The sequence below is a fragment of the Cryptomeria japonica genome, chromosome 7 (assembly GCF_030272615.1).
Source record: "Cryptomeria japonica chromosome 7, Sugi_1.0, whole genome shotgun sequence".
Taxonomy (NCBI): domain Eukaryota; kingdom Viridiplantae; phylum Streptophyta; class Pinopsida; order Cupressales; family Cupressaceae; genus Cryptomeria; species Cryptomeria japonica.
In genome coordinates this window covers 441,610,636-441,626,779 of record NC_081411.1, presented here as the reverse complement: position 1 = coordinate 441,626,779, position 16,144 = coordinate 441,610,636, and the positions used below count along the sequence as shown (strand labels likewise).

The 16,144-nt window shown below is 36.4% G+C and overlaps 1 protein-coding gene across 1 annotated transcript in view; it reads right to left on the bottom strand.

Annotated features, from left to right (window-relative positions):
• Positions 1-15,626: 15,626 nt before the first annotated feature.
• The window catches only part of LOC131030426 (mitochondrial pyruvate carrier 1), a 123,167-nt gene continuing 122,649 nt past the window's right edge, over positions 15,627-16,144 (bottom strand). The window contains exon 5 of the mRNA XM_057961263.2: positions 15,627-15,959. Within this exon, the coding sequence (XP_057817246.1) occupies positions 15,923-15,959 (37 nt within the window). The 3' untranslated portion in view covers positions 15,627-15,922. The remainder of the gene's footprint in view (positions 15,960-16,144) is intronic.

The following is a 16,144-nucleotide window of genomic DNA, read 5'->3' as shown; positions in this document are numbered from 1 at the left end:
AGGGTCACATGAGGCTCTTCTACAATGGCCTATCTCAGTTTCTGACGACTCGGAGCCATTTTCAAATGGTAGTATTTTTTCATCTGCTGCAAAAATCGTCAGTCGCATGCAATGCAAAGTTGTAAAATAAGCTAGAATTGATTTTGTCTGTCGTGGGCACAAAACAACATCACAAGCACCTTAAAGTGGGAACGTTTACGCTAGGCATGCTTCTTTTGTGCCTCCCAAAGCGTCAGAACGTCGAGAGCCATACCCTACCAGCGCGATCTCTCAAGTGCCCTGAGTCCAAAACATTGTCAAACTTTGACGGACTGTTTCTCTCAATCCAAGACACACATGATAGATCTATCTAAACATGTAGGGTCACGTGAGGCTCTTCTATATTGGCCTATCTCATTTTTTGACAACTCGGAGCCATTTTCAAATGGTAGCATTTTTTCGCCTGCTACAAAAACAGTCAGTTGCATGCAATGCAAAGTTGCAAGATATGCTAGAATTGATTTCGTTTGTCGTGGGCACAAACCAACATCACGAGCACCTCTGAGTGGGAAGGTTTACACTAGGCATGCTCCTCTTGTGCCTCCCAAAGCATCGAAACGTCAAAAGCCATACCCTACCGACGCGATCTCTCAAGTGCCCTGAGTCCAAAAAATTGTCAAACTTTTATGGACTATTTCTCTCAATCCAGGACACATATGATCGATTCGTTTGAACATGTAGGGTCACGTGAAGCTTTTCTACAATGGCCTCTCTCAGTTTCTGATGACTCAGAGCTATTTTCAAATGGTAGCATTTTTTCACCTACTGCAAAAATCGTCAGTCATATGCAATGCAAAGTTGCAAGATAGGCTAAAATTGATTTCGTTCGTCGTGGGCACAAACCAACATCATGAGCGCATCTGAGTGGGAAGGTTTACTCTAAGCATGCTCATGTTGTGCCTCCCAAATCGTCGGAACGTTGAGAGTCATACCCTACCGGTGCGATTTGGAAGTTGTTTGACAACTTTTTTGACAACGTTTTTGACAATAATGACATTTTTTTCTCAAATTGTATCTAGAATCAATCTATAACTCTCATGACCCAATAATGACCCAAATAATTATCCATGATTATACAATATACAACACAGAACTCCATGATTATCGCTTACATCACATAAACTCAAAACCCTTAAGATATAATCAAGAATGGTCATGATTGACCTTATCACATCACATAAACTCAAAACCTTTAAGATATTCAAAACATAGACACATATATTCAAAAAATAGTCACAAAACATAGTCACATATATTCAAAAATTTGCCTCTAAATATGGACAAATCAGCTCTTGGCTATTTAAAAATACAAAAAAATCTGTTACAAATCATCTCATGGGCTTTTATACAAAATTTGGCATTTAAATATGTGTGAATCAGGTCATTGCCATTTAAGTATTCAAAAAATGAATATGGAATAATTCATCGATGATATATACAAAATTCTCAAAATCATTCTACCCTGAACCATAGAATCAATCAAGTGAGCCTTCTGGATTGGCTCTAACCCGAATTGTGTCAAGTAATGCCTCGTGGTCAGATTCACGAACTTTCCATTAAATTTTGTTATGAGGTCTACCATGATACTTAATCAATAGAATATTTGTTGCAACAACAAGGTTGGAGAAATGAAGAATATGTCTGTGTGTTTCAAAGTCCTTGAACAACCAAACATCAGAATTCTTGATAGGGTATCTCCTAAGCCATGTGCCTGTCATGAGAACAGACCCTACTGGATACTCAATACCCTCTTCGTCAATGATCGTGGTTGTCAATTTTATCTTAGGCTCAATACAACGACACAAAAAGTAATCGGTTCCTTCTTCATTGTTCTCCTCTGCAACAACTGCGTACGCATGACCTGCATATTATAGAATTATAATTAATACCAAAAATAATGTTTGATGCAACAAAATGAGCCAAAAAAAATTCTGCAATAAAATTAGCCCAAAAATCACCTGGTTCCACTAGGTCGAATACATGATAGAAATCAACTGATGCTTCCATCTGGTTCAACTGCAATGCTTTGGGAATTTGATAGGTATCAATCGGAACCAACAGTCTACAAGACCATTTGTCAACCCACTCTTGTGATTCACATTCTTCCCACAAAAAATACATACATTAAGAGCAAAAACATACAATCTATCTAGTATAAATTACTGGTGAACTTGCATTTGAACTTCGAAATGAGTGCATGTCACTGGATCCTGCAACTGTACAACAGCTTGATAGTTTTCAAAGTCAGATTCAGTGATCAACCAAAAATATCTATGAACCATTGACGTAACTGCATTACCTAGTCCCATTGTAGAGTTACACCATCGCACAATTGTTGTTGCAACTGTCAACTCAACACCACCTTCGTACTTAAATTCTTCTCTAGCTAGTGCTCTTTGTACGCATGCTCTTGCACCATTGTGCTCTCCCTTTCCATGTCCAGCATCAGTGAAATTCCAAAAATGTTGTACACCACTTGTCACATGCATCCTACTCAACCAATAGAACATCCTTGCATTCTTGAATTGTGAGGTGCAATTATCTGACCATATTAAGTGTTGGTTGTATTGTATGTTCCTTTCCCTTAAACTATCATAGAAAACTTTCAAGCATCCTTGTACAAACTCTGATGAATGTGTACGATCGTCACTTATGTAGAAGTGATACTTTCTTACAATCTATCTATCCTCCTCTGTGTTATCATCTGCATGCATGAATGTTATGTGTACAAAAATAGAAACTTGTGTAGAATGGTAATACATAGATTGCACTTCATTTTGAGGTTGTAGTGTATAATTTTCAGCAAAATCAACTATAGAGACAATGGTACCAAGAGGAAATGTGTCCTTGCATAACTTGAATTGGTCTTCTAACCACTGAGCTCTATGTGTATGCATTATGTACTCATAAACTAGTTTCTCTTGAAACATTCTCATAAAATTAGCTACACATATGTCATTTTTCACTAGCTCACATCTCTGCAATTATTTTCCATCTTTAACTTCATATGTCACTATCTTGTACTTTCCCAGAGATAGTAGTTTCTTACCAATTTCATGTGTGCTATACAAATGTAGACATCTTGGAAAATGTTGCAAACCACCACATGTAGCACAAGAACCTTTCAAACACATCATCTTATAATAAATGCAACCATCATCTCTTTTACATAACACACTTGAAATAAATTATCTTGGTGACTTAGGAGGTGGTTGGATATTGCATTCCTACAAAACATCGTTAGTGTGCAAAGGACAACATATATGACGATAAATATCATAGTGCATGAAAAATTCAATATGCGTCCTACAACAACACGTACATGATTAATCTTAACATAAAAAAGTTTTCCCATTTCAAAAAATCTCTGACTAATTCTTATTTGAGGAAACGTTTCAAGGAATCTTTCATAAAATTTTGTTTGAGTCATATCCAAATAGTGTTTGGCATGTGGCTCGTGATTTCTAGATCTGATTCACCTTCTAACAACATCTATTTGGTTAGGAGAAACCCTTGTGTTGTCATGCCAAGAAATTTCAATTAATGTTCTTAGTGCATCAACAACAACCTTGTCTTTGCTTGGTAGTCTACCCGAGAACACCCAAAGATAATTATTGTTAGGATCCTCTATTTTATCCGCCTCTTAATGCTTTACGTATTGTTTCTCTACTAATGTTTAATGAGTTACTTGTTTTGCTTATCCAACGATTTTTTTTAATTTTCTAGCTCATTATGGTTGATGTAATAACACATCGAGTAACATTAGAATCTTGAGAACGTGATTTTGAACCAATAGATTGATATGCATCAAATAAATTTCTCACAATAGTTCTTTCACTATTAATTTCGAATGATCTTAGGCCTAGAATTCTCATTGTCTCTCTAAAATTCAAATTTTTAATCATTTCAACAATTAATTGGCATCTTGCAGTTTGATTTAAGTTTTCAAAATAGTTTGTCATATTCTTTTAACCATTCTCCTACAAGTTCGTTCATTCATTTTATCAAGCATTGGCTTCAAAATATTCTCATCGATGTCAATTAGATACTTTGGTTTCCTACGAATGATTCTAGGTGTTAACATCGATGCATTGCATGCATTGGGTACATTCAATTCATCAAATAGAGTCGGTGTATGTTCATCATTTAACTGATTATTCAATATGGATTCTTCTTCAATTGCATTAGGTTCATACGGTAAATCAAATGTTTCTTCTTCAATTGCATTAGGTGCATTATGTTCATTTGGTAAATCGAGTTGATATATAAAGGATGATGTACCTTCTTGTCGCATTGTTCTTATGTCACGTAATTTCTTCATACGTTGCATTTGTCTTTCCTTTTCAGCCTCTCGTTGTTCCATCGTTCCTCGCTTGTTTTTTCCCATCGTTAATACCGGTTGTCCTAAATAGAATCATTTTACATAAGTAAACATAAGTTCTTAAAAAATCAAATAGTCATAAAATTGAGCATTATCATTATTTTTTTGAATCAAAACTATTAAACAATCACAATAACATTGACCAAACTAATAAGAACAATTCAATCATTTGAAATCATGCAAAACAAAAAAATCACTTACTCCAACGTATAAAACAGTCACAGAAGCTCAGTAACAGTTGCAGTGGGATCTTCAACGACCTCAAAAACTTCTTTTGAGGTTGTTGGGCAACTAAAAGTATGTCCCAGAATCGCGTACGCGGTATTTTTAGTAACCTCATACGTGCTCTTAACCCTAAAAATGTTCAGCACGCCAACGTTAATATAATGTGAGGGGAGGGAAGGAAGGTGAGGGGGGGAGGGAGAGGGAGAGGGGGAGGGAGGGGGAGAGAGGATGGAAAAGGGAGGGAGGGAGGGAGAGAAAGGAGGAGAGGGAAATAGAGAGGGGGAATGAGAGAGGATGGAAAAGGGAGACAGAGGGGGGAGGGAGAGGATGGAAAAGGGAGAGAGAGAGAGAGAGGGGGGGAGATGGGAGATAAAGGGAGAGCATGCTTGTCATATTGTGTCCTATGACCCTTTAGAACACCATATGACCCCTTAGGACACCATATGACCCCTTACAACACCATAAGGTGTCGTTATGGGATGTATATTGTCCTTAGGAGTCATGTGGTATCCTATAACCCCTTAAGCCACCATATGACCCCTTAGCTGTCGTTATGGGCCATGTTTTATTCTAAGGGGTCATATTGTGTCATATGACCCATTAGGATACCATATGACCCCTTAGGTGTCGTTAGAGGTCATATCGTGTCCTAAGGGGTCATGTGGTATCATGTGACCCCTTAGGACACCATATGACCCATTAGGTGTCGTTATGGGTCATATTGTATTCTAAGGGGTCATATTGCATCGTATGACCCCTTAGGATACCATATGACCCCTTAGGTGTGGTTAGAGGTCATATCGTGTCCTAAGGGGTCATGTGGTATCATGTAACCCCTTAGGACACCATATGACCCCTTAGGTGTCATTATGGGTCATATTGTATTCTAAGGGGTCATATTGTATCGTATGACCCCTTAGGATACCATATGACCCCTTAGGTGTCATTAGAGGTCATATCATGTCCCAAGGGGTCATACAATGTCTTGTGACCCCTTAGGACACGATATGACCCCTTCGGTGTCGTTATGGGTCATATTGTATTCTAAGGGGTCATATTGTGTCGTATGACCCCTTAGGATACCATATGACCTCTTAGGTGTCGTAAGAGGTCATATCGTGTCCTAAGGGGTCATATAGTGTCCTATGACCCCTTAAGACACCATATGACCCCTTAGGTGTCGTTATGGGTCATATTGTATTATAAAGGGTCATATTGTGTCGTATGACCCCTTAGGATACCATATGACCCCTTAGGTGTCGTTAGAGGTCATATCGTGTCCTAAGGGGTCATACAGTGTCCTATGACCCCTTAGGACACCATATGACCCCTTAGAACACCATATGACCCCTTAGGTGTCATTATGGGTCATGTAATGTGTCCTTAGGGGCCATATTGTGTCCTACGACCCCTTAAGACACCATATGACCCCTTATGAGACCATATGGTGTCGTTATGGGTCGTATGGTGTTCTAAGGGGTCATATGGTGTCCCATGACTGCTTAGGACACCATAGACCCCTTAGGTGTCAAATTTTGTAAGCAGTATTGGCACTATTTTTTATATTTTAATAATGGTTCATCTTGCCACCTCGGGACACCGTATGACCCCTTAGGACATGATATGCTCCTAAAGGGTCATGTGGTGTTATGTGGGGTCCTAGGGGAGAGAGAGAGAGAGAGATAGAGAGAGATAGAGAGAGAGAGAGAGAGAGAGAGATGGGGGGAGGGAGGGAGAGAAGGATAAAAGAGGGAGGGAGGCGTTAGGGATAACGTGGGGTCCTAATTGAGCCACGCATGTGTCAAAACACCATATGACCCCTTAAGATACCATTTGACCCCTTGAGATATCATACATGGTCCGAAGAGGTCATATGGCATCATTGGGGGTCATGTAGGGTTATAATGGGTTTGCACATGTGTTAGAACATCATATGACCCCTTAGGACATCATATGGTACTAAGGGGGTCATATGTGTGCTAAGGGACCTTACATTATGTCATTAGGTGTTATGTGGGGTCCTAAGAGAGAGAGAGAGAGAGAGAGAGAGAGAGAGAGAGAGAGAGGGTCAATATACATTACATGTACATACACATATACATATAATACACATAATTTATCAAAAGACAATACACATACATACATATTATACATATATGTATGTTTATATATACATATACATACGTTATATATATATATATATGCACACACACATTTTAAACACACATTAATATTTTTATTATTGAATATCACAAAAAAGAACCACGTACGCGTTGTTTTACCCTTAAAACTGTGTACGTGCTTCTTATTGAAAAAACACCCATACGCGGTTTTATAAAGAAAAAACCGTACGCGGTCTTTATGCAAAATAAAGTCCGTACACGCTTTTCACTGTTTAGGCTTGTGAATATGCTTGGATGACAAAGTTGCAGCTTGGAAGTTTGATTTCCCTCCATTTCCCTACTTTTTGATGTGTTTTGTTTTATTAACTTGGTTTCTCAACTTTGTCATCCTCAGGTTTACACTTCATCAAGTGGGTATTTCTAAAATTGCCACCATATTTTCACCCATCTTCTGAGCTTTCTAACCATGTAATTTTTTTAAAATTTGATCAACAATAACATTATTATTGAATTTCTTTTACCAGTGTCTCCATAGTTCTCAAAGACATACGTGTACCATTTTTTTAATAACTTTTGATCTACTTATCCAAATTTTAAAAACTTTATATATTATTGTAGTGCACTTGATTTTTTACAATTAAAAAAAAAATGCATTTTCGATTATTTGTTTTGGTGCAAGTTATGTTTTGCGCACGAACAAGTACCTGATTTTCAAGATGTGCTCGATTGGAAAAATCATAAAAAAAAATATAGTCAACAAAAAATTACAAAAAATACACAACTTCTAGTACTCACTATTAACTATCTTTCTGTCAAAGCATTTTTCAAAATACTAAATCTAACTATGACTTTTTTGATGTGCACGTCGGACACTGTTATGTTTTTCGTGCGCGAAAGATTTGACCCCCTTAATCTTATCCAATTTTGAAAAAAATTAGTAGTTTGGAAACTAGATTCAGAGTACTACAATCTTTGTTCTTTGAGTATCTTCATATCTTGAGTGGATGACTCTCAAATTTCTCCTCCAAGTTCAGGTTTACCTGATTTCATAAAAAAAGTGTCCCACTTATACCCCCTTTTTGGACACCATCTTTGTGCACTTACCCAAAAGTTGTGTGATATATTTTTATTTCTTTTATTTTAAAAAAAAACCCTATGTAAAAACCTAATGTTTTTTAACTAAACTATTGTTCATCACTCACTCCATATTAAGCTTGAATACCCATATACAATGTGAAAAAATGCAAACCCAAGTTGTCTTTCCACCTTCCCTTGTACAGATGATCAATAAATTGTGTAAACAATGCAGTAATTATAAGAAATAGCAATCCTGGAGCTTTATTGATATGCAACATGATATTGTAAATGGATCATCCGGGACTTTGGAGGATTTAATTTTGAATTATCTACGAGAATGGTTTTAATTCGCAACGAAAATGCCACATTTTACCTATTTTAAAATCTGACATCTATTGCCATCTGAATTCTACATACTGACTATGTGAATAGACAACTGCTTTTGTTTTTTCGATATGTGGTTTTCAATTACTATCCAGCTTTGTAAAATGTACTTTTTGGAGGGCACTTTTGTTGGCATAATGATATCTTTGGTAGCAAATCCTCCTTCCAATATTTATTGCTACAGATTTAGATGTTCCAAAAAGAATAAGAGATTATAAGAGATTATGAATCTCTATTTTTTAAAATAGCTATCATCACAAACCATGAGCAGGAGTTTCGCCTCCGCATTTAGTCAAAAAAACCTAGCAAATATTCATAATTTTAGAGCCTACTACTCGCCTAAAATTGCAATATAAAAAGAGGTGTGGGGTTTCTTTTTTTCTCAAAAAAAATTAAATTGCTTTTCTATTTTATAGATTTTCAAGTTTCCGATGTTTTTCTACAAACATTCTCTCTGCAATTTAGATAGGCAATAAAATTGCATATACTATGGGAAAGTTTTTTCGCACAAGATTTAAATGTCTGGACATTTTTTTTGTCTCATAGTAGAGAACAAAACAGTTAATAATTAGAATAAGTTCAGTACAATTATAAGTACCTAGATTGCAGCGTAGAATATCGGGATTGCAACGGAGTTCCTTGATCTGTATAAGCCACTATTTTAAAGGAATCAGGTATTCATAGTTCAATGAAGATATGGGTCTCAAGAGCAGATTCACAACGATTTGCAATCAAATTTAACACAAGTCTTAATTATCTGGATTTCTGAAATTACTCACTGTTAGAGTTATCTTTTATTAGCTAATAATTATTTATTTAATTATTAGTCTATTATACTCTACGCTTATGCTAAACTTAGGAATCTTATAATTCTTTAAGGTTTTCACCTTTAGGGTTTCGAGTATCCTTTTATAAGGATTCTCTCTTTGTATTTTCATAACAACTGTAATTATTGAATTGCATTTTTGTTGCACAATCAATATGCCTCCTCTTTTCCTCTGAATTCTGGCCTCCATAGTTTTTTTGCTTCTCTTCTTCTGTGTCAGGTTTGCATGCAAGTGATCTTTGGGAGTTGTAGAGTTGATTTTTCCTCAACTCCAATATGGTATCAGAGCTCCAGATCTGCATGCCCCTATTTTCTTCATGAGAGATTTTGGGCCTTATTCTTCAGATCTGTGTATTCGGGGGTTTGTGTAGTTTTTTTCCATTTCTGGGGGTAGCTGATTTTTTGGTATATTTTGGTGCCAAAAAGACCCCACAGTTGGATTCAGAAGGTTGATTTCATGAATTTTGATATATAATTTGCCTATTTTCGGTGACAGGGGCATTTGGGTCATGATTTTTTATTGGCATGTTTTTCGAGGCACGAAAATCCATATGGTTGTACCTGCAAATGTGCTAGAAAATTTTCGTCAAAAAATAAAAAAATAAAAATAATTTTCTTTTTTTTTTTTACCCTCTTTATGCCCTATAAGAGGGGTTTTTTTTTTCTTTTGGCCATAACTTGGTCATACGAAGGCGTTTTTTCAAAAACCTTATATCGTCGGAAAGCTCTTTCTGAGCTCTATCCAGATATAGAGGTTTGAACTTTTGATTTTTCTTTTTTGATGGTGTTTGTTTGCAGTCAAAGCCAAAGGTTCACTTCTGCACACCAGGAGACATAACTTGAGCATCTAAACTCCGTTTTTCGAAAACTTTATATCGTTGGAAATATTGTTCAGTGTTATTTCCATTCATATGAGTTTTCTTTCCAAATTCTGCTCCAAGTACATTTTATTCAGTTTTTTTATTTTCAGCACTCTGGTGAATATCTTGGATGTTTCAAGTCTTGGGATCTCTTTCTTTGAGTAGGATGTCTCGTCACTTTCCACCCCCTCTGCATGCAGGGTGGTTGCCATAGAGTAGTAGGGCCTCTGAATCGTCTTTGGTTGTTCTTTCTATGTTTCCAGCCTTATGTCTCTTCTAATCTTTGTATACATCATTTTGTAAGCATTTCCTCTTTTGCAAACACACTGAGATAAAGTGTCACTATGCATTGTATACTTGGGATCTTGCACATCTTGTGCCTTATTGTACATGCACTACATTATAAAGTGTCATGCGGGGGGGGGGAGGGGGGCTGGTTGATGTTTGCTTTGTTTGTCATCTACCTTTGTCACGTGAGTGTTCCTTCCACGACATTAGCCTCATAATGTGTGTCAAGTGAGTGTTCCTTTCATGACACTATGTACTTTCTCTGCACCTTCGATGTTCCTAGTTCTTCGTCATGCAGTTCTTGTTGGTCGTCATTTCTAGTGAACCTGTCCCTCACCCTTGTCCGCATTAAAGGGGGGTTTCTCATGTTGTTCTAATGGTTCCTTGGTTTGTTGGATCAGCTCTTCAGGCTTTGGTGTTTTATGTCATCTATATCTTTGAGTTCAATTGTTTGCTTTTGTTTGCCATCTGATTCGAGTAGTGTTATTTGAGGGCACTCATGCAGATTACAATCTTCTCTACCTGATCATCTTCTATTTCAGTGGAGGTTCTTCAGATCGACAGTTATTCTTCGACAGTGTTTGCAAGTTCTTCATGCTTCAGTGATTCTTCTGATCTTCTCGTGTTCCTATCTTTTTGGAACATTCTTGTTTGGAGGCTTTTTCAATCCTTCACTTGCTTTTTCCATCTCTTTTTGGAGTAGAGTTTTTTTCCCACGAAAAGAGATTTGGTTGTGATTGGGTACCTCATCAAGCCTTGTTGTCGGGACCTAAATTTTTGCTTTCCTGCATTTATTTTTTAGCTACTCCCTAAGTTCATCTTAAGGGGGGTGTTAGAGTTATATTTTATTAGCTAATAATTATTTATTTAATTATTAGTCTATTATACTCTACGCTTAAGCTAAACTTAGGAATCTTATAATTCTTAAGGGTTTTCACCTTTAAGGTTTCGCCTTCATCATGTAGTTGCATCTTTTGCTTCATGCATTTAGTTTTTTAGCTACTCTCTAAGTTCATCTTAAGGGGGGGTGTTAGAGTTATCTTTTATTAGCTAATAATTATTTATTTAATTATTAGTCTATTATACTCTACGCTTAAGCTAAACTTAAGAATCTTATAATTCTTTAGGGTTTTCACCTTTAGGGTTTCGAGTATCCTTTTATAGGGATTCTCTCTTTGTTGAATTGCATTCTTGTTGCACAATCAATACGACTCCTCTTTTCTGGATCTCTGAATTTTGGCCTCCATAGCTTTTTTGCTTCTCTCTTTCTATGACAGGTTTGCATGCAAGTGATCTTTGGAAGCTGTAGAGTTGATTTTTCCTCAACTCCAATACTCACCTACAGTAATAATGTAGGGCAACCTGTATGTTGATCTCTGCTTTTTTTTCCCATCTTCTACAACCGAGCATATATGAACAACAGGAGAGCGATGAGGTGGCAAACAACAAGATCTTATTTTATCATCTACCATTTAACGCCACGATAAAGTTTAACTCACCACATAAATAGGTGTGTGGCGCTATTATAAATTATGGCTTGCGTAAATACAATGTTGTGTTGGGCTCTCATCGAAAAAGTATCTAATTACTATGTGGGGAATATGAAGAACGGTAAATAAATAAAAATATTTTTTTTTTGTTATCACAAAGGAGCAGAGACCCATGACAATCATTTGCCTACTTTCGCCGGGAACAATGCATCTCAATTTCCAGCTTGGTGAAACTTTTCTTAAGTGTGTTGAGACATAACCAATGGGCTATGCCCACATTAAAATAGCCTATCGGTTAATTAATGGCAACTCATACATGACAACTATTGTATCATCTTATGTAAAGGCCAATAAAGTAGTCTTACATATATGTTAATACCATTTCATATCTAATCTTATCAAATAAAAGTCAAGTGTCACTGTTACCCCATGAGATTCCTAAAATTCTGATTCTCAACCATTAATAGTGCTCAACTATATACAAGGAAAGTCAATCCCCATTCCAAGTTAAAGTAATCTATATAAATCTAGACAACCCTTTGTCACATACATGAGTGAGGTGTATGTCTTGAAGTTTCCCAACCTTGGGAGAGTGTTACCTCTGAGAAAGCCAAAGGTCGTATTAATGAATAAAGACCATGTAAAGAAAACAATAAGATTATATTTGGCATTACCACAAGGAATTAGTTCAATGTCCTAGAGTGGGCATTACTAGGATCAAGATCTCCAACTTCTCTATGTTCAATGGTAACATTTGTCAAACATCTTATAATTAGCTAAGTATTAAATCATTGTCATATCTCATGGTTAGGTTCTGCTAGATAAGGTTTAATAAACAATAGTTGTAGAGTTAATAATAACTAACACTATGTTCAATTTTCCATGCATCATAATCCTAAATAATATTTCAGTTAAGGCCAAACCCACTAGGATATCTTCACCACATGACAATCTAATTTCATGATACAAGTTAAGGTCCAAGACACTTAGCCATGGAGTAATAACATAATTAGTTTACACTATTGTCTATAATATATCGAGTTGATTATGACCCAATGTACTTGATACCCCATATTAGGAAATATGGTTATCAACAAAGAATTTATTAAAATAATGTCATGCATGAGTATGCTTTGGATGCACATTCATCGTCATATTCTTTACGATTTCTATAAGTTTTTAAACCTTAATGAGAACAAACATGAGATTAAAGTCCTTTTTCTTGGCTTCCTTCCATCCTAAATAGAACCAAGTAATATTAGTATTTTACTCATTAGTTCATATGCAAGTGATCATATTTCATAATTGCTTTAAGTGAGGAACTATCACAAAGTACACTTCTTTTACCAATTAATAGGTTCACTAGTGTTTATTTACCCCTTCTATATTGAGTGTATTAGAGAATTCCTGAATTTCCATCTAGTACACATGGATTCAATCAACCTCGCATGATTCTCTCATAACCATGTTATTATGAAGTATTTAGAGTGAGCTATTGCATATCACCGAATATCTCATGTCTACCCATCATGATATGAATATGTTTTCAGATTTACCCAAGGATTATCATGCTATAGGTTTACACGCCTTGTAAGCAACCTGTGCCCATATTTCGAACTATAATTGTAAGATATGAAATCCCCAATCAAAATAAAGTGCATAGTATATAATTTGTTGACTTTCATGACAACAGTGTGAAACACTAAATATGACTCCTTTGTGAGAACATAAATACACAACGGTGTCTGTATCTATATAGATGCTTGTAAGTGGGTACATTTTGAGGCACTTACAAACGATCATGCGTGTGACCACCTACATGTCTCTGGCATTTGAGCAAATGCATGTTAATACATGTTTATGTGAATTATAAACAATAGCTTCGATACTTCCTCCCCAATACTATGATTAACAATCAACACTATTGGAATGTTTAAAAATAGACAAGCTCAAACACAGACCATGTGTTTCGCAAGGCAAGAGCAATGTGAATAAAAACAACTTATCTGTGGGGATGCCATACAAGTCCAAAGAGGCAGCCTACTCCACATACTTGCGCTTCTTCAAATATTTCTAAAGGCTCCCCTCTTGATGCGTGCTATCCTCTTGACAAATTTTCCTCTTCCTATTTTAGTTAAGATAGATGTCATAATATGTTCCTGAGCTCTCCTCTGTCTCTCATATGTCCTCCATCTTCAAAAAACAGCGCATCCATCTACCCTCTTCTATTCCCATTGTGGTCCCTATGCAATATTTTCTTCTATCACGTGTTCTTTCTCTACATTCTCCCATTCGCTCCCTCCTCCATTTTCTGCAATTTTTATGGCTCTTCAACAAGAAGTCATGCCATTCCTATTTCTGCATGCCTTCCTCTATGAAATGTGGTCTTATTGACTTAACTTGCGTCCTCCCTGCCTGTGCCAAAATGAGAGCTTTGGGGTTGCTGTCGTTGCAACACTCCCAGTTGACAAGTACACAAAATATGGGAGCATAGAACAGGCGTGTAAACTGTGTATCAAATGCCTAAGAGAGATGTGGTCTCACAGTTGCAATGATTGCAGGAAGCGCACTCAATGGACTTGTTGAAAAGGCTTGAGGAACTCCTCAATAAATGACAGAGCTATATTAACGATGTGCCCATTTTCCTCCTTCACCCTGTCCTCATAATTGCCGGTTATCTCTTTGTGCCCTTTCATCTTGCATTCTTATCAAAGTGCTCTCTGTTTCAGCCGAGAGAGGAGAATGGCTGCCCATGCTATCATTTATCACCAGTCTCACCCAATTAATCGGTGCCCATGCCTTCACGTGGAGGACGTATAAAACCATGTCTTCAATCTCTACCCCTCCATTCTAACCAATATTTTATATTTTTTTATTATTTTTCACACCAGCACTATTCAGTAAGGGGGTCACTGACGGGGATGTGACAGCCTAATTACTGCTATATGGCTTGATGTCTAAATTTTTTTTTTAAAGTTTAGAGCTTAGTGTTATGTAATAAAATTAAGAGAACTGGCATGCATCATGAAGGTCCCTGGGGCCTCAAAGGGGCATTAATTTGTGCTTGGAATCAGGGCCCCACCACTCAATCCATCCTATGTCACAAAGGGGAACATGCCAAGTGTGCTGCCTCTCTTTAAAAGTAAAAAATTGAAAATTATTTAAGCTGTCCCGATGGAAAAGCAGCAGTTTTTTTCCCTTTATTTGGATTGAAATAATAAAGACTTCTGTTCCCCTACTTTATCAAATTTCAGGATTTTTTCTTTTCCTAAATTTCCCCTATTTTAACAGTGAGTAATTTGAATTTTATACTTTTGGTTTGCCGAGTCGATTTTGATCCAAAGTGATGCTACCATGGTTGCATCCAACTACCTTAAACGACTCATGATCTAATACCTCATGGAATATATAATACATGGAATTTTTCTAATATCTTAATCACTGAATTTGGCTTCAAACAGTTTATAGACATGAAAGGAAATTGTTCAACCCTTTGCATTGCATCATATATAACACAACAGCATGCACTTTGAACACTTAAAGAATAGACTCAGGGCCCATGAGTGATAAGAGAGAATAAAACTTCTTCCTTAATGCTATAACTTGGTTCACAATTCCTTGAACTACTCTACAATAGCATTCATATCCTTCAAAGCAAAGACTAAATTTATGCTACAAGCATCCTACTACCTTTAGCTCCTATATTAGAATACTGGAATTTTTCAAATGGGTTTGGTACCATCCCAACAGCTTCATCGTAGATATTAATGCTTCTATGTCCAACAACAATAATATTACATTGCTCACAGTGAAACTTTTATCCAAATTTTATTACTCAGAAATAATCAACAGCAGTATTTCAGCACACCTCCCAACATTTCAATCACAATCATCAATATTATTTTATCCAAAATAAAAATGACACACTGCCCACAATGTAAATTCATCCATTTTCTATTAAGAGGCTCTGGAAAAAAGGACATTTATGGACACGAGTTAAAATGGAATGCCCAAAATGAGTTGAATCAAGTATATTGATTGTCATGTTATTTCTGACCCCATAAACGTATATTTTGATCACTGTAATTTTATCAGATGGGATTTTTTTGTCTCAGTGCACATACCAACACTTCCATCATAACAAAATAATTATATACCACAGAATCTAAAAGAAAAAGGCCACATTGACCTCAATTTTAACAAAAAACAGGTAACAGAATAACATTTTTTTACTGTTTCTCAGGTCCCTCTTTCTTTGGCAGGTACCTGCAATAAAAGGAATTTAAACGAACATCAACCTATGGATCAACACCAAAATATCTTTTAAAAAACATAAAATCTACAAACCACAAACTCGTACTGTTGTGCATTTGAACTCTAATCTTGGCAACTTCAAAGTTCTATTATTTGAAATACCAGAGTTTCTCTGAGTTTCAGGGATGGGGAGACAG